Source organism: Plecotus auritus, assembly GCF_963455305.1.
Source record: "Plecotus auritus genome assembly, chromosome: 2".
Lineage (NCBI taxonomy): Eukaryota > Metazoa > Chordata > Mammalia > Chiroptera > Vespertilionidae > Plecotus > Plecotus auritus.
Window position 1 is genome coordinate 144,880,553 of NC_137771.1, and position 18,380 is coordinate 144,898,932.

At 46.1% G+C, this 18,380-nt stretch overlaps 1 protein-coding gene across 1 annotated transcript in view; it reads right to left on the reverse strand.

The window, feature by feature from the left end:
- The window catches only part of GABRR3 (gamma-aminobutyric acid type A receptor subunit rho3), a gene marked incomplete at both ends in the record, with an annotated part of 47,861 nt that overhangs the window by 5,528 nt on the left and 23,953 nt on the right, over positions 1-18,380 (reverse strand). Inside the window, 4 exon segments of the mRNA XM_080654669.1 lie at positions 3,576-3,599; positions 3,602-3,657; positions 14,062-14,257; positions 15,279-15,318. Of these exon segments, the coding sequence (XP_080510795.1) occupies positions 3,576-3,599; positions 3,602-3,657; positions 14,062-14,257; positions 15,279-15,318 (316 nt within the window).

Here is an 18,380-nt window from a genome sequence, read left to right on the forward strand (position 1 = left end):
ACACTGCTGGCCTGGGCCTCCCTCTGTGGTGCGATCAATGGCTGGCCCTGCACACCCGCCACAGTGTTTCTGGCCAGTGGCCTGGGCCTCCCTCTGTGGGGTGATAGTGGGGCGATGGTGTGGCCCCCCAACCAATTGCATCGCACCCGAATTGGCTGGCCTGGCGCCAGTGCGTGTCATAGTGTGGTTCTGCTGTTTGGTCTTTCAGTTGATTCCCATATTATGCTTTTATTATTATAGATAACTAGAGGCCCAGTGCATGAAATTCATGCACAGGGGTGTGTGACCCTCAGCCCAGCCTACACCCTCTCTAATCTGGGACACCTCCAGGGATGTCCGATCCAGTAGGATCGGGCCTAAATGGGCAGTCGGACATCCCTTTCATAATCCAGGACTGCTGGCTCCCAACTGCTCGCCTGCCTGCCTTCCTGATTGTCTCTAACCACTTCTGCCTGCCAGCCTGATCACCCCCTAACCACTCCCCTTCCACCCTGATTGATGCCTAACTGCTCTCCTGCCAGCCTGTTTGCCCCTAGCTGCCCTCCCCTGCCAGCCTGGTCACTCCTAACTGCCCTCCCCTGCAGGCCTGGTCCCCCCAACTGCCCTCCCCTGCAGGCCTGGCTCCCTGCAACTGCTCTCCCCTGCAAGCCTGGGTCACCCCCAACTGCCCTTCCCTGAAGGCCCGGTCGCCCCCAACTTCCCTCCTCTGCTGGCCTGGTCACCCCTAACTGCCCTCCCCTGCAGGCCTGGTCCCTCCCAACTGCCCTACCCTGCTGGCCATCTTGTGGTGGCCATCTTGTGTCCACATGGGGGCAACCATCTTTGACCACATGGGGGCAGCCATCTTGTGTGTTGGAGTGACAGTCAATTTGCATATTACTCTTTTATTAAATAGGATAGAGGCCTGGTGCACGGGTGGGGGCCGGCTGGTTTGCCCTAAAGGGTTTCCTAGATCAGGGTGGGGGTTACCTTGGGGCAAGAGGCAATGGGCCTGTGGTGGTTTGCAGGCTGGCCACGCCCCCCGGTGACCCAAGCGGAGGCCCTGGTATCTGGGATTTACTTACCTTCTATTATTGAAACTTTGTAGCCTTGAGCAGAGGCCAGGGCCGGCCAGGATGCTTGGCTTCCTCCATCGCCGGGGGCAACCCAAGCCTCCTGCTCTCTCCAGCTCTGTGGCTGCTGCCATTTTTGTTGGGATTTATTTATCTTCTATAATTGAAACTTTGTAGCCTTGAGCAGATGCCAGGGCCAGCCAGAGCGGGTGGGAAGCTTGGCTTCCTCCATTGCTGGGGAAACCCAAGCCTCCTGCTCACTCCGTGGCCGCAGCCATCTTGGTTGGGTTAGTTTGCATACTCGCTCCTGATTGGCTGTTGGGTATGGCTTGTGGGCGTAGCAGATGTACGGTCAATTTGCATGTTTTTCTTTTATTAGTGTAGATAAAAGCCTAATACGCAAATTGTCCCCTCAATTGGGAGTTCAGCCAGTTCGACTGCTCGCTATGACGTGTGCTGACCACCAGGGGGCAGCGCAGAACATGGCAGGCATCAGTGACGTGGCGCTGGCAGTGGGTGGCATTGGAGGCGCTGATGGCCCCAACAGGCCCCAACAAGAGCAGGACTGCAGCGGGATGGTGGAGCAGGTGAGCAGGCAGCACCAGGCCAAAGCAGGTGCAAGCGGGGGCCCAATTGCCCCACCAATCGCCCTGCAGATGGCAGCCAGTGGCCGGCAGGCTCTGATCACCTGATCGAGGCCAGGCTCTGGGCTGGGACAGGGAACTGGGGGTGGGTGGCAGTGACCAGCCTCCCACAGCCAACCTCCTGGAGCACCCAGGCAGGGGGCTGCGACCTCTCGCTGGCTACCTGGGGGTGGGGGTGACAGGATGGAGGTGTGGTGAGAATGGGGGGTGTCTGCCGAGCTCACTCTCACTCCCCCTGCTACCCTCCCCTGGGACACCAGGGCTCATGCACCGGGGAAGCCCCCGTGCTCAGATGCCAGGTGCCCATGAGGAGCCCACCCTGCACCCACAGGGCCTATTCCGGGTGAGCCAGACTGCAGCCGCTGGAACCGCAGGGGCCGGTCGGGCTCCCCATGGGTTTGTGCAGGAGCCAGTCTGCAAGGCTGGCCGGGAGAGAGCACACTGCCCTCCTGGCTTCCATGCAGCGCCACTGAGCAGCCCAGAGGCCCATGCTGCACCCCAGCCTGCGGCGTCTGGCCGCGCACACCACATCTCTGCGTAGGGACTCGGACGCCGTGACTCAGGCAGAGGAGGGCGTGTGGAGGCCCCAGGTGCTGCCCAGGGTCCAGAGGTTAGCTGGGACCTGCCTTTCCTTGCCAGATGCTCGCACTGCGATCACCAGCCAGGCCTAGGGGCTGGGCCTGTGCACAACTTTCATGCACCTGGCCTCTAGTAGATCTATAAAATTCCAAAAGGAGCCCTAGCTGGGTTGTCTCAGTGTATATAGCATTGCCTGTGGACTGAGGGGTCCCAAGTTCAACTCTGGTCAAGGGCACATGCCCGGGTTGCAGGCTCGATCCCCAGTGGGGGCAGGGGGGCGTGCAGAAGGCAGTCGATCAATGATTCTCCTACATCATTGATGTTTCTATCTCTCTCTCCCTTCCTTTCTGAAATCAATAAAAATATATTTTAAAAAATAATAATAAAATAAAATTCCAAAATGAGCTGAGCTCATAAAAAATTTTCTTCTGTAATCAAATAGTGTTACTGGTAGAAAACTTTCTAATGGATTTGGGAAGGAGGAAGGAGCATCTGTGTAGGAGACATCCATTGAGATTCCCAGCATTGTAGCCTCATTATGAAAAAGTGCATTCAACTTTTAAGATGTCGTATCAAAAATAGCTGATGGGTGAAAGTGATTGACAGGAGCTGGCACAGATGTCCTTGACAGGGCTCTGATTAGGGGACCTATGTCTAGAGCTGGTTTTTAGGGGGGAACACAAGTGCACTTAATGAAAGATTGTGACTCATATGGGAACATGAATTCCAGAGTTTTCCAAATTCCAAAAGTCTTTGTCAGTCTCCATTAATAGCATTAAGAAGAATATCCCTTTATAGGGAGCTGTTTCTTTCTTTTTTTCTTTTTTTTTTATTAAATATATTTTATTGATATTTCACAGAGAGGAAGGGAGAGGGATAGAGAGCTAGAAACATCGATGAGAGAGAAACATCGATCAGCTGCCTCCTGCACACCTCCCACTGAGGATGTGCCCGCAACCAAGGTACATGCCCTTGACTGGAATCGAACCCGGGACCTTTCAGTCCACAGGCCGACGCTCTATCCACTGAGCCAAACCGGTTTTGGCAGGAGCTGTTTCTTTATAACCATTGTGGAAACCGAAAAATATAGTATTATCAAAACATAATTTTTTTTCCTGGATCTTTTCATTTGAGTGACAATTTGCCATCATCCTTGCAGAAGAAAAAGAAAGCAACTACATATTTTGAATAAATATATTTCAAGATGTTTAAACCCTTAAGAGCATGCTTATTTCCATTCAAGTTTGCGACGGTGTGTTCAGGTCGAGGGTGTGCACTGCACCAGGAAGTAAGACTTAACAGCTTTCTAGTTCAAGGGAACAATCTGACTGCCCAGAGGAAACCTGCTGGAATCCATAAAGCACATGGCTGAAACAGTTACCCTAGAAAAAGAATAAGGAAAGGGAAACTGTAGATCCTTGAACCATATGGCCAAATAAGCATGCAACTCTGAATCTCCCTTACTGCTTGCTTCTTTTGTGTGCGTTTCAAGAACGATGCAGAGCAGGCATTGCCATCTTCTATCCAAATGACGCAGCAGGAAACAAACCCAGGAAGGCGGATGATTTGCCTTAGACACAGAGTTCACGGGTGAATTCCTCCTCTACTAATTGCTGCTGATCTCACCATTTCCTGGTCAGCTCCCTCTGCATTTTCTGGCTTCCAAGTCTTCAGAGAAACACACTTCAAAGTGAGAATGCTTTCACATAGATTTAAATATTGTCCGCCTTTTGGAAAACCCAAACTTAAATAGTTTCTAGTAATAAAGGCTGGGTGATGGTAATCAAAACCTATATGGGTAAAGGTTTCGCTCACAAATCAAGTTTACCCGAGGAAATTCTCTTTCCAGGAGAAAGGAAAAAGCCCAGAGCATTATCAGTCATACATTTATGAGCACAATGCATAATTCAGGTGCTATTAAGTCAAAGGGCTTGCATGCTGATGAGGATTGTTTTTCCAAATTTTATATTCTGCTAAATTTTCCTGGCTTCAGGCAGAGGCCGCGGTGCTATGATCCTACCTCAAAGGAGAAACTCAGTACCCACAACAGCAGATCAGAGGTGCATAAAAGGCCCCTGAGCGCGTCTGCAAAAAACAAAGCCAACAGCTGCTCCTACCACGGTGCCCTCAAGTTAATCAGAGAAGCGGAACCATTTTATCTCCAGTGGGTTGAATTCTACTTTCAATAGTCAGCTAGCAAACTGCCATGCCGGGAGGTGTCTGAATGACTCTGTGTCACAAAACCTACTCATTGTGGCTTATCCCTAGTACTTTAAACTGGGAAGGCCCTCTGAGGCTTTGAGTCTACCTTCTTCATTGTACACATGAGTAAATTTACAGCCGAGAAGGATGGGTGGGTGGTATTAAAGCATTATTCACAGCATTTGTTAAAGAGCAGTGAGGAAGACTTTATGGAGGGGGACTACAATAATGGGCTTTTTAATAAGGGAGAGGATGGGGCATGGCTCCAAATATAACAAAGGAAAGTGAGCATTTATAGCCAAGGAGCAGGATGGGAGTCAGTGGATAGAAAATTACTCAGAGGGCCCAGCTGGCTCAGTCGTTGAGTGTTGATCTATGAACCAGAAGGTCACAATTCGATTCCCGGTCTGGGTTGTGGGCTCAATCCCCAGTAGGGGTCTTGCAGGAGGCAGCCGATCAATGATGTTTCTATCTCTCTCTCCTCCCTTCCTCTCTGAAATCAATAAAAATATATACACATATATATTTTTTATTATTTTTTTAAATTTAATAATTCTATTGTTCAGATTATTACAATTGTTCCTCTTTTTCCCCCCATACTTCCCCTCCACCCGGTTCCCACCCCACCCTCTGCCCTTACCTCCCCCCAAACTGTCCTCATCCATAGGTGTACGACCTTTGTCCAGTCTCTTCCTGCACCCCCCACACCGCTTTCCCCCTGAGAATTGTCAGTCCACTCCCTTTCTATGCCCCTGATTCTATTATATTCACCAGTTTATTCTATTCATCAGATTTTTTATTCACTTGATTTTTAGATTCACTTGTTGATAGATATGTATTTGTTGTTCATAATTTTTATCTTTACCTTTTTCTTCTTCCTCCTCTTCTTAAAGAGTACCTTTCAGCATTTCATATAATACTGGTTTGGTGTTGATGAACTCCTTTAGCTTTTTCTTGTCTGTGAAGCTCTTTATCTGACCTTCAATTCTGAATGATAGCTTTGCTGGGTAGAGTAATCTTGGTTGTAGGTTCTTGCTATTCATCACTTTGAATATTTCTTGCCACTCCCGTCTGGCCTGCATAGTTTCTGTTGAGAAATCAGCTGACAATTGTATGGGTGCTCCCTTGTAGGTAACTGTTTTTCTCTTGCTGCTGCTTTTAATATTCTCTCTTTGTCTTTTGCTCTTGGCATTTTAATTATGATGTGTCTTGGTGTGGTCCTCTTTGGATTCCTTTTGCTTGGGGTTATCTGTGCTTCCTGGACTTGTAAGTCTATTTCTTTCATCAGGTGGGGGAAGTTTTCAGTCATTATTTCTTCCAATAGGTTTTTAGTATCTTGCTCTCTCTCTTCTTCTGGCACCCCCATAATTCTGATGTTGGTACACTTGAAGTTGTCCCAGAGGCTCCTTACACTATCTTCAAATTTTTGGATTCTTTTTGCTTTTTGCTTTTCTGGTTGAGTGTTTTTTGCTTCTTTGTATTTAAAATCTTTGACTTGATTCTTGCGGTCCTCTAGTCTGCTGTTAGGTCTCTGTATAATATTTTTTTATTTCAGTCAGTGTATGCTTAATTTCTAGTTGGTCCTTTTTCATATCCTCGAGGGTCTCACTAAATTTATCAGCCTTTTCTAGAAAATTCTTGAAAAACCTTATAACCATGGTTTTGAACTCTATAACCAGTTGTTTGCTTTCCTCCATTTCTTTCATTTGTGATCTGTTTCTTTGCCTCTGCATTTTCGTTGCTTCCCTGAGTTGGTAGAGTAGCTTTGTGTGCTAGGTGTCCTATAGGGCCCAGTGGCTCAACCTCCCCAGTTACCTGAGGTGGACACTCTTGGCGCACCCCTTTGTGGACTGTGTGTACAGCCTTGTTGTATTTAAGTCTTGATTGTTGTTGGTATCACTGGGAGGAATTGACCTCCAGGCCAATTGGCTGTGAAGATCATCTGTGTCTACGCTGGGAGAACTTCTGTGCTGGAGACATCCTTATGAGACAAGACTTGCAAAATTGCAAAAGCCTCTGTGCTCAGCTTGGATGGGGTGGTGTTTCAGGGCTGAGCAGACAGCCTTGGCTCCTGTCAGCCCTGCCCTATGAGGCCCATGGGTCTCAGTGTCTCTCGATAATCGCTGCAAGCATCTCTGAAAGAAAGCCGTCCTCAAGTTTCGCCCACTGCCAGACAGTCCAGTTTCTCTGAATTCCCAGATTCTTGCCTGGAACTGGAGTTCAGTGCAGTCGGGAGCTTCTGCCTTCCTCCCACTAGAGAAAGCCAGCTGCAAACAGTAGTCAGTCCTCTCTGCACGCACTTGCACGTGCGCCTCCAGACCTCTGCCTTTCGCGGCTCCCCTGAGTTTCTGTGCGCTCCTTTCTTTTCCCGACAGTCCAGACTCCCCCCATATGAGTCTGGGACCCCAGGGTCTCGCCCGGAACTGGGGTTCAGTGCAGTCAGAACTGGGGTTCAGTGCAGTTGGGAGCTTCCGTCTCTCTCCCGCTAGAGAAAGCTAGCCAGGCACTCAGCTGCCCGTCCTCTCCACACATGTGTCTCCGCCGATGTCTCCGTACCTCAGCCTTTTGCAGCTCCTCTGAGTCTTCGTGTGCCCCTCTCTTTCCTTCTAGTTGTAGAATTTCCACTCAGCCAGTTTTCCTGTGGTTCTGGATGATGTCTGTTCTGTCTTTTAGCTGTAGTTTTGAAATTGTTGTGCGAGGCAGCATTTTAGGTGTTCACCTATGCCACCATCTTGGTTTCTCCTTAAAAACATATTTTTTAAAAAGAAAGACAAATAGCTTCAAGTAAATAAAAACCAAAGGATACTCTTTAAAAAAAAAAAGAAAAAGAAAAAGAAAAGAAAATTACTCAGAAGAAACCTCAGGGGTCAGGAGAGATTATGGCTAAATGGACCTAACAGGATTGTTGATGAAGGCAGGCCTCGGTGACCAGACATCACTTAGGTGTGGGGGACAAGGATGAGGACCCTGATAGGATACACAGGGTTGATCAGATACTGAGGATGGGGGATTCTGGCTAAATTGACTTGTCAGACACAAACACAAAAAGCTCAGAAGGCAGGGTCTGGGTGAGGAGAGAGATCAGAGGAACCTGAGTAGAGTTTGGTCAAGAAAAGAATTTTGTCAAAAGATGGAACCAGGTGACCTGGCTCTGGGCCTGGACTGGCTCTGCTCTTGGCTGGAATAGCTATGCAGACAATAATTTTGAGTTTTCCTGTGTTCCGGGACTCCTTAAAACCACTCTCAAGTTCAGTGATTAGCTAAAAGGAGTCACAAGAACTCATCAAAGCTGTTATATTAACAGTTACAGTTTACTGCAGTGAAAGAATACAGATTAACATCGACAATGGAAGAGGTGCCTAGGGCAGGGTCCAGGAGAGACCAGGAAGAGTTTCCACTAGTCCTATTCCAGTGGAGTTATGTGGACAGTGCTTCATTCTCCTAGCAGTGATGTGTGACAGCACCCACGGAGTACTGCCAACCAGGGACCGTCCCAAACCTTAGGGTCCAAAGAATCCCGTGAGGGCTGGGCACATCGGTATGGCTGAGTAGTCTCCAGCTCCCCCAGAGGTACCATCACATGTGGTCAAGGCCCCTGTCATTAATCATATAGACAATCTGTTGTAGGCCAAGGCCTTGGCTAAACAAAGACACTCTTATCAGACAGGATGTTCCAAGGGCTTAGAGGTTACCTCCGAGGCACTGGGCCAGGGCCCAGTCTTTGTTTGGAATATGCAGGCTATGGACAATCAACCAAGTACCTTCTTAAGGGACATCCTTTCATCGAAATAATCAATTTAAAACGGTTGATTCCTAGTGAAGCTTGACTCCAGTACTTATCAGTCCTACTTTACTCCTAATTTAAAGTACTATTGAAAGTAGTACTTTGCTTTCATTGCATTTTTTAAAACATTGACAGCCTTCATGAAATGTCTGGCAATAGCACCTATGTACTTAAGTGAACAAGGTGTTCTTAATGAGCAAAAAGAATCTATATTAGTTTTCTATGGCCACTGAAACAAATTACCACAAACTTGGTGGCTTAAAACAACAGAAACCATTACCTCACAGTTCTGGTGACCAGAAGTCTAAAATCAAGGTGTCAGAAAGGCCCTGCTCCCTCCAGAGGCTCTGGGGGCAGGGGTGGGGGACCTTTTCTCTGCCAAGGGCCATTTGAATATTTACAACATCATTCACCCAGCCAAACAAAATTACCAACTTAAAAATTAGCCTGAGGGTGGGGGGAAGGGGACGAGATCAGCCAAAGGGCTTGTATGTAAGCAAGTAAGTATAACCAATGGACACAGACACTAGGGGGGGTGAGGACACGAGTGGAGGGGTGGGGGGCAATGGGGGGATAAGGACACATATGTAATACCTTAATCAATAAAGAAAAAAAATCTGCAAATAAAAAACAAATTAGCCTGCTATATTTGTTTTTGTTGTTTTTTTTTAAATATATTTTATTGATATTTCAGAGAGAGGAAGGGAGAGGGATAGAGAGCTAGAAACATCGATGAGAGAGAAACATCGATCAGCTGCCTCCTGCACATCCCCTACTGGGAATGTGCCCGCAACCAAGGTACATGCCCTTGACCAGAATCGAACCTGGGACCCTTGAGTCCGCAGGCCGACGCTCTATCCACTGAGCCAAACCGGTTTCGGCTAGCCTGCTATATTTGGTCTAACATTCATTAACTCACCCCTAATGCCTTGGCAGGGCCAGACCAAATGATTTCGAGGGCCTTATATGGCCTGGGGCCAGACATTCCCCACCCCTGCTCTAGGGGGAAAATTCATTCCTTGCCTTTTACCCCTTCTGGACTCTGCCAGCATTCCTGGGCTGGTGGCTGCATCACTCAACCTCTGTCTTTTTTCTTTTTTTATATATATATTTTATTGATTTTTTACAGAGAGGAAGGGAGAGGGATAGAGAGTTAGAAACATCGATGAGAGAGAAACATCGATCAGCTGCCTCCTGCACACCTCCTACTGGATATGTGTCCGCAACCAAGGTACATGCCCTTGACCAGAATTGAACCTGGGACCTTTCAGTCTGCAGGCCGATGCTCTATCCGTTGACCCAAACCAGTTAGGGCTCAACCTCTGTCTTAATGGTCCGTCACATTGCCTCTACTCTTCCTTTACCTTTTCCTTATAAGGATACTTATCATTTCAATAGGGTCCCAACCAGATAATCCAGGAAAATTTCCCTCTCTCAAGATTCTTAACTTAATCACATCTGCGAAGATCCTTTTTCTGCCATATACAGTAACCTTGATAGATTCCAGGGACTAGAATATGGGTATCTTTGGGGGAGCCATTTTTTTTTTCAGCTTGCTTCAGTATCTTTTTGGGATTTCTAAGACATGGAAAAAATTAAATTGCTAAGATTTACCAAACATTTTTTAGAATTACTTACGGTAAGCTACTCAGGATTCATTAGGCTAAAATGACATATGGTACATTAAAATGGAGAACTGTTATAGCACAGTGTCAGAACTAATGTTTTGAATAAAAACACAGAAAAAGGAAGTGAGGAAATAAACAGGAACTTATATGATGACTAGACCTTCCCATGAAAAATGAAGGAGAGGCCTAACCGGTTTGGCTCAGTGAATAGAGCATCAGCCTGTGGACTCAAGGGTCCCAGGTTCAATTCCTGTCAAGGGCATGTACCTTGGTTGCGGGCACATACCCAATAGGAGGTGTGCAGGAGGCAGCTGATCGATGTTTCTTACTCTATCCCTCTCCCCTTCCTCTCTGTAAAAAATCAATAAAATATATATTTTTTAAAAAAATGAAGGAGATAATTAAGAAAAGTATTCAGCTAATCCAAGACTGCTTGGTGGGGTGCAGAGATGGGGTGAAGTTGGTGAGGAGGAAAAGCAATTTTACAAACCTATAAAATTGTGTGCCAGCCGAAACCGGTTTGGCTCAGTGGATAGAGCGTCGGCCTACGGACTGAAGGGTCCCGGGTTCGATTCCGGTCAAGGGCATGTACCTTGGTTGCGGGCACATCCCCAGTGGGAGGTGTGCAGGAGGCAGCTGATCGATGTTTCTCTCTTATCGATGTTTCTAGCTTTCTCTCTCTCTCCCTTCCTCTCTGTAAAATATCAATAAAAATATATTTAAAAAAAAAATTGTGTGCCAGACCTTAAGGGTTTCCATAATTCATTTCTACTCTATTTGTCCAACCTTACTAGTATTTCCTATCATTTTCTAGCATATGCCCAGAGTGGGTATAGTTAGACTAGGAAACCATTCTTTAAAATCCAGAAGTTAGCCCTGGCCAGCATTGCTCAGTGGTTAGAGCAGCAGCCCTCACACTGAAGGGTTGAGGGTTCGATTCCCAATCAAGGGCACATACTTGGGAGAAACCAAGATGGCGGCATAGGTAAGCACCTAAACTGCTGCCCCGCACAACAATTTCAAACTACAACTAAAAGATAGAACGGACACCATCCAGAACCACAGGAAAGCTGGCTGAGTGGAAATTCTACAACTAGAAGGAAAGAGGAAATCTCAGGGAGAAGGAGCGGCAAAGAGCAGAGGTACGGAGACACGTGCGCACAGAGAGGAAGGGCGGCGGAGTGCCTGGCTGGCTTTCTCTGGCGGAAGGGGGAAAGAAGCCCCCGACTGCACTGAACCCCAGTTCCGACTGCAGTGAACCTCAGTTCCGGGCGAAACCCTGTGGACCCAGGCTCATACAGGGGGAGTTTGGACTGTCAGGTAGAGAGAAAGGCACACAGAGACTCGGAGACTCGGGAGCCGCGGCGGCAGGGGCAGGGGTCTGGAGGCGTGAGTGCACACAAAGACTGACTGTGGAGGTTGCCACGGGCTATCCCTGGCAGAGGGGAGTCAGAGGCTCCTGACTGCACTGAACTGCAGATCCAGGCGAGCCCCTGGGGACCCTCGCTCTTACCAGGGAAATCTGGACTGTAAGGCGGAAACTCAGGAAACTCGGGAACCTCGGAAGGCAGAGGTCTGGAGACCCGCCCAAGGGCAGGGCTGACGGGAAGCCAAGACTGTCTGCCCCGCCCTGAGACTCCACCCCTTCCAAGCTGAGCACAAAGGCTTTTGCAATCTGGCAAGGCTAATCTTATAAGGCTGTCTCCAGCACCGAACTTCTCCCAGCATAGACACAGCTGATCCTCACAGCCAACTGGCCTGGAGGTCAATTCCTCCCAGTGATACCAACAACAATCAAGACTTAACTACAACAAGGCTGTACACACAGTCCACAAAGGGGTGCACCAAGAGTGTCCACCTCAGGTTAACTGGGGAGGCCGACCCACTGGGCCATATAGGAAACCTAGCACACAAAGCTACTCTACCAACGCAGCAAAGCAGTGAAAAATGGGGAGACGAAGAAACAGATCACAAACGAAAGAAATGGAGGAAAACAAACGACTGGATATAGAATTCAAAACCACGGTTATAAGGCTCTTCAAGAATATCCTAGAAAAGGCCGATAAATACAACGAGACCCTCGAAGATATGAAAAAGGACCAACTAGAAATTAAACATACACTGACTGAAATAAAAAATATTATACAGAGACCCAACAGCAAACTAGAGGAACGCAAGAATCAAGTCAAAGATTTGAAATACAAAGAAGCAAAAAACACTCAACCGGAAAAGCAAAAAAAAGAAAAAAGAATTCAAAAAGTTGAAGATAGTGTAAGAAGCCTCTGGGACAACTTTAAGCGTACCAACATCAGAATTATGGGGGTGCCAGAAGAAGAGAGAGAGCAAGATACTGAAAACCTATTTGAAGAAATAATGACAGAAAACTTCCCCCACCTGGTGAAAGAAATAGACTTACAAGTCCAGGAAGCGTACAGAACCCCAAACAAAAGGAATCCAAAGAGGACCACACCAAGACACATCATAATTAAAATGCCAAGAGCAAAAGACAAAGAGAGAATATTAAAAGCAGCAAGAGAAAAACAGTTAATTACCTACAAGGGAGCACCCATACGACTGTCAGCTGATTTCTCAACAGAAACTATGCAGGCCAGAAGGGAGTGGCAAGAAATATTCAAAGTGATGAACAGCAAGAACCTACAACCAAGATTACTCTATCCAGCAAAGCTATCATTCAGAATTGAAGGGCAGATAAAGAGCTTCACAGATAAGGAAAAGCTAAAGGAGTTCATCACCACCAAACCAGTATTATATGAAATGCTGAAAGGTATTCTTTAAGATGAGGAAGAAGAAAAAAGTAAAGATAAAAATTATGAACAACAAATACATATCTATCAACAAGTGAACCTAAAAATCAAGTGAATTAAAAATTTGAGAAACAGAATAAACTGGTGAATATAATAGAATCAGGGGCATAGAAAGGGAGTGGACTGATAATTCTCAGGGGGAAAGGGGAATGGGGGGTGCAAGAAGAGACTGGACAAAAATCGTACACCTATGGATGAGGACAGTGTGGGGGGAGGTAAGGGCAAAGGGTGGGGTGGGAACCAGGTGGAGGGGAGCTATGGGGGGAAAAAGGAGAAACAATTGTAATTATCTGAACAATAAAGATTTATTAAATTAAAAAAAAAAAAAAAAAAAAAAAAAAAAAAAAAAAGGGCACATACTTGGTTTGCAGGTTCAGTCTCTGGCCCCAGTTGGGGTGCATGGGGGAGGCAACCAATCAGTGTGTCTCTGTCATTCCCATGTTGATGTTTCTCTCTGTCTCTGTCTCTTTGTCTCACTCTCTGTCTCTCTCTCTCTCTCTTCTACTCTCCCTAAAAATCAATGGAAAAAATATCCTTGGGTGAAGATTAACAACAAAAACAAAAAATCTGGAAGTTAAACCAGGAAAAAAAAAATCAAATCTTTCACTTGTGTTCTAATTCCCAGCATCACTAAACAGACAGCAGTGAGGGGTTTAGTGTGAAAGTAAGACCAGCTTTGTTGTAGACCAAGCATGTCAAACTCACAGCCCACAGACTGCATGCGGCCCACAACAGATATTTTGTGGCCCAGCCAATATAACGGTATGTAAGAAACGTTTTAATAAAAATTTCTTAACTTAATTTTTACAATAGCCTGTTACACATAATTATTAATATCGAACTACAACATTCGCTAGTAACTGATTACTATAATCGTGTTGCATTCGTTTCCCTTACACACCTTATGCACAGGTGCACCATTTCTCTCCACTAATACTAGCAGCAAATATTTTAGCAGCCGATTGCCACGTTATTAGTTTTGAACTGACTTGTTTGGTTTGCGCAACAGGAAATACTTCACTTTTGAAGAACAATAAAAATAGGTTCATTTGCATTATGCTTATTAATTTGTGCAGTTATTCAGTATCTGGTAAGTTAATGTTCAAGAAAAATATATAAATTTTTATTAAAATATTCTATTATTTTATGTTAATGATTATTCATTTATTTCAGCTCTTTGTATTCAGCATGTCTCTATCGAAATAAACCTACGTTTCTATGAAAATTGAAGCTTTTGTTTTTATGCGGCCCACATAAACTTAAACCTTGCTTATTTGGCCCATGTTAGCCTTTGAGTTTGACATGCATAGTGTACAGGAAGTCCAAGGCACAGACAGCCCTCCTCACCTGAGACTGAAGAGGGCGTTGCCATCAGGGTGTATGCACAGCATGGTGTTCTCCACAGTCATGTTGTGGATGAAGGATTTTTTAGAATGGACAAAAAAGGTATCAGGCACCCAAATCTTTTTGATCAATCTATGATCAAAAGTCATGCTTTTGTTTGTTGTGCTAGGGAAGGAGAGCCTTTCATCTTTCCAGTAATCTATATATATAAAAGGCTATCCATCCAACCAGTAGCTATGACGCTCACTGACCACCAGGGGGCACATGCTCAATGCAGGAGCTGCCATGACGCGAACTGCCATTTAAAAATAAATGGCACCACAGACCTGGCACCGACAAACCAACACTTGGCTTCCCCCAAGTGGAACACAGACCCCACCACAACCCCAGAGTGACACCCCACCAAATTGCAGCCAATGCTGCCAAGACCCCCTGGCACAAAATGTGGCCCACAGCCCAGCCCAGCCTAGCCCAGAAACGGTCACTGTCGGCGCCGGATAATGGTGTCATGTAGCAACGTCCAGCTTTCTCTCCCTAGCAACTAGCCTCCTTGGAGTTTCTTCAGCCCAGGAACCCGGTTTGTTTTATAGCCAGGTGCTAACATTTTACAGGTCAACCAAATGCTCATGAAGCGTTTTCCCGTGCCTCATCTCATTTGATCCACCCAGAAATCCTGGAGTAGGTAGATAGGAGACTCGGTAGAATCCTATTTTCTTTTCATTAGCTGGAAAACGAAGATTTAGAAAATTTAGAAACTTGACCCGACTGAACAGAAGTAAGAAATGGTGAAACTTGAAAATGACTTCAGGTTTTCTCACTGTGAAGAATATAGTCAAACACTGCTGCAGTTAAATATTTCACCCTTTGTTCTCCTTGCCTGATCTACAATAATAATCTGCTTTGTATTGATATTTACTGCTGTGTTGCTGACAATTACCTGATGGAGAAGTTGGGGTGCTTCACTGGGCTGGAAAAAGTTTAGCTAAATCAGAAAGCAGGTCCAATTAAGCAAGTTTATTCTATATATATAAAAGGCTAAGTTGACTTGCACATGCACGATACATATAAAGCTCTCGCTGGCACCAATCGCACACTTGTGTATCGATCTGTCTTGTCAATCGTGAATTTGGTTGACACTTCTATTATAGAAAAAGGGCGAATAGCGATGTTAAAATATTTCTTCTAATTAATTCCCTTTTAATGTGCATGAATCCATGCACCAGGACACTGGTGTCTGAGATAAAAAGTCATCATAAAGTCCTAGGCAGAGAGAAAAAGAGACAAGTCAAAGGCAGTAAGAATATGGTTCATGCCCTAGCCAGTTTGGCTCAGTGGACAGAGCGTTGGCCTAGGAACTGAAGGGTCCCTGGTTCAATTCCAGTCAAGGGCACATGCCCGGGTTGTGGGCTCAATGCCCAGTGGGCGGAGTGCAGAAGGCAGCCAATCAATGATTCTCTCTCATCATTGATGTTTCTATCTCTCTCTCCCTCTCCCTTCCTCTCTGAAATCAATAAAAATATTTTAAAAAAATATATGGTTCAGATTTACCACTCAACACCATTAGTCCAGACTGTCTGCCATGGGTGTTAATGGCCTATAAGTAAATGGCTTATCTTGTATTTCAGGTAGATTCAGGTTGAAGCTAGTGAGCTTCAGTTGCAAAGTCCCTTCCTCATCTGGACTCCAGTGAATGTTGAGAGCTCCTGGGAAGCAGAGAGTATTCCACTTGGGGGAGGGAAGCTAGTTATAACTGGGAAGTATTTCTACATAAGCTCTCTGGTGCATCACCTAAAGAGGTCTCGGAAGAAAAGCACCTGAAACTCCATGCTCTACAAGTTTACTTTCATTTCTTTCTCATTGTGAATAAATACTCACTTTTATAACTGATTTTGTATCCATAAATCTTATTCTCTTTGTTAAAGAACCACCCCCACCCCCAAGTTGAATAAACCACAGTCCCACAAAAACCTGGATGCAGCATTTATTAGAACTGGTAGTGGAAGGAAAGTTGTCATAGGTCCTGGAACAAAGGCAATGATTTTTCGATGCTTGAGAGACAGAAAGGACCACGAAATGGTGGTTCTCAAATTCAGGTGTGCAAAAGAATCACCGTGAAGCTGTTAAAATGGCACGTTCCCCAGAAGCCAGTTCTCAGTATGGCTTAGGGATTTGAATTATTAATGTGCACCCCAAGTAAAGAGGTAAGGATGAGGGGGAAAGCTATATTAACATCATGTTAGCAGAAAAAACTGGGTTAGTCAATAATTTGAATTTTGTTTGGCTCTCAGATGCTACATTTAATATTTTGTTTGTTTGAACAGAAATTCTTGAAGCTTCATCCAAATCACTGGGTGTGGACAATGACAATATGTTTCACTTTTCACAACTGTTTACTTCTTAGCATCATTTATTTTTTAATCTTACCTAATAATAGAGAAACATTTAAATTGACGGTGCCCCTGCTACATCCACAGCCAATCAGAGTGAGTATGCAAATCAACCCAACAAAGATGGCGGTTAATTTGCATACATACCTGGGTCCCGGGAACCTCCTCGGCACCCAGGTCACTCCCAGACGGCCATTCGGGGGGTGAGGGAGGGGGCACGTCCCAAGCCTAAAGCCTGGGGCAGAGGCTTTAGGCTTGGGAAGGGGCGGAGCCTGCAACCAAATGCAGACCATCCAGAAGTCAGTGCTGGATTGCCCAGCTGCAGCCTGGCGACCCAGCACTGACTGCCCAGGTGGCTGAGATCCAGAAAGTGAGTCAGGGTCTGATCTGCAGCCTCAGTGGAAGCTGCTGATCAGTGTACTTACCTCTCTCTTTCTCTCCCTCTTTCTCTCTGATCTTTGCCAGCAGCCAGGCTTTTCTTTCTCATGTTAAGCCCCCACCTCTTTGATCAAGCCCAGAGATAGGCTTGGAGATGCTGACTGGCATAGGAACCGACCAATCAGAACCAAAGGTGGGTGCTGTGGGGAACCAATGGCTGCCTAGGAGGTGAGCTCCTGACACTGACTGGCATAGGAACCTACCAATGAGAACCAAATCTAGATGCTATGGGGAGCCAATGGCTGCCTAGAAGGTGGAGCTTTTGACGCTGACTGGCATAGGAACCGAACAATGAGAACCAAATCTGGGTGCTTTGGGGAGCCAATGGCTGCCTAGGAGGCAAAGCTTTTGACGCTGGCATAGGAACCGACCAATCAGAACCAAATTGGCCAGCAGAGGAGGGCAGTTGGGGGCGACATCAGGCCTGCAGGAGAGGGCAGTTAGGAGTGATCAGGCTGGAAGGCAGAGGCAGTTAGGGGCAATTAGGCAGGTGAGCAATTAGGAGCCAGTGCTCCAAGATTGTGAGAGGGATGTCTGACTGCCAGTTTAGGCCCGATCCTTAGGATTGGGCCTAAACTGGCAGTCAGACATCCCGCAAGGGGTCCCGAACTGGAGAGGGTGCAGGCTGAGTTGAGGGAACCCCCCCTCTGTGCATGAATTTCATGCACCAGGCCTCTAGTCACTATAAATAAAAATGTTACTTAAGTTATATAGGAAGCCCTAGCTGGTTTGTCTCCATAGATAGAGAGTTGGCCTACAGACTGAAAGGTCCCGGTTTAATTCCAGTCAAGGGCACATGTTTGGGTTGTGGGCTCAATCCCCAGTAGGGACATGTAGGAGGCAGCCAATCAATGATTCTCTGTCATCTTTGATGCTTCTAGCTCTCTCTCTCTCTCTCTCCCTTCCTCTCTGAAATCAATAAAAATATTTTTAAAAAATAAAATCAAATGAAGATACACAGGAAAAGATTATTTGACTTTACAATGTGAGTAATTTATCATGTCTAGGTCCTGCTTCCTTAAGACATCTTTCTTTCTCTCTCTTTTACTTTTTACATTTTTATCTTTAATTGTGGTACTGGCATATTATATAAACACCTAGAGGCCTGGTGCACGAAATTTGTGCACTCTGGGAGGTCCCTCAGCCTGGCCTGCACCCTCTCACAGTCCGGGAGACCTCGGGGGATGTCCGAATGCCACAGAGGCGGGAGAGGCTCCCGCCACTGCCGCTGTGCTCACCAGCTTGTGAGCCCAGTTTCTGGTTGAGCGGCACTCCCTCTGTGGGAGTGCACTGACCACCAGGGGGCAGCTCCTGCATTGAGCGTCTGCCCCCTGGTGGTCAGTGCATGTCATAGCACTGGTCATTCTGCCATTTGGTTGATTTGCATATTAGCCTTTTATTATATAGGATATATAGAATCTAAATTTCAAAACGTAATTCTATGAAAAACACTATACATAAGCTACAAGTGAAATATCAAAAATAAGGGTTCAGGAG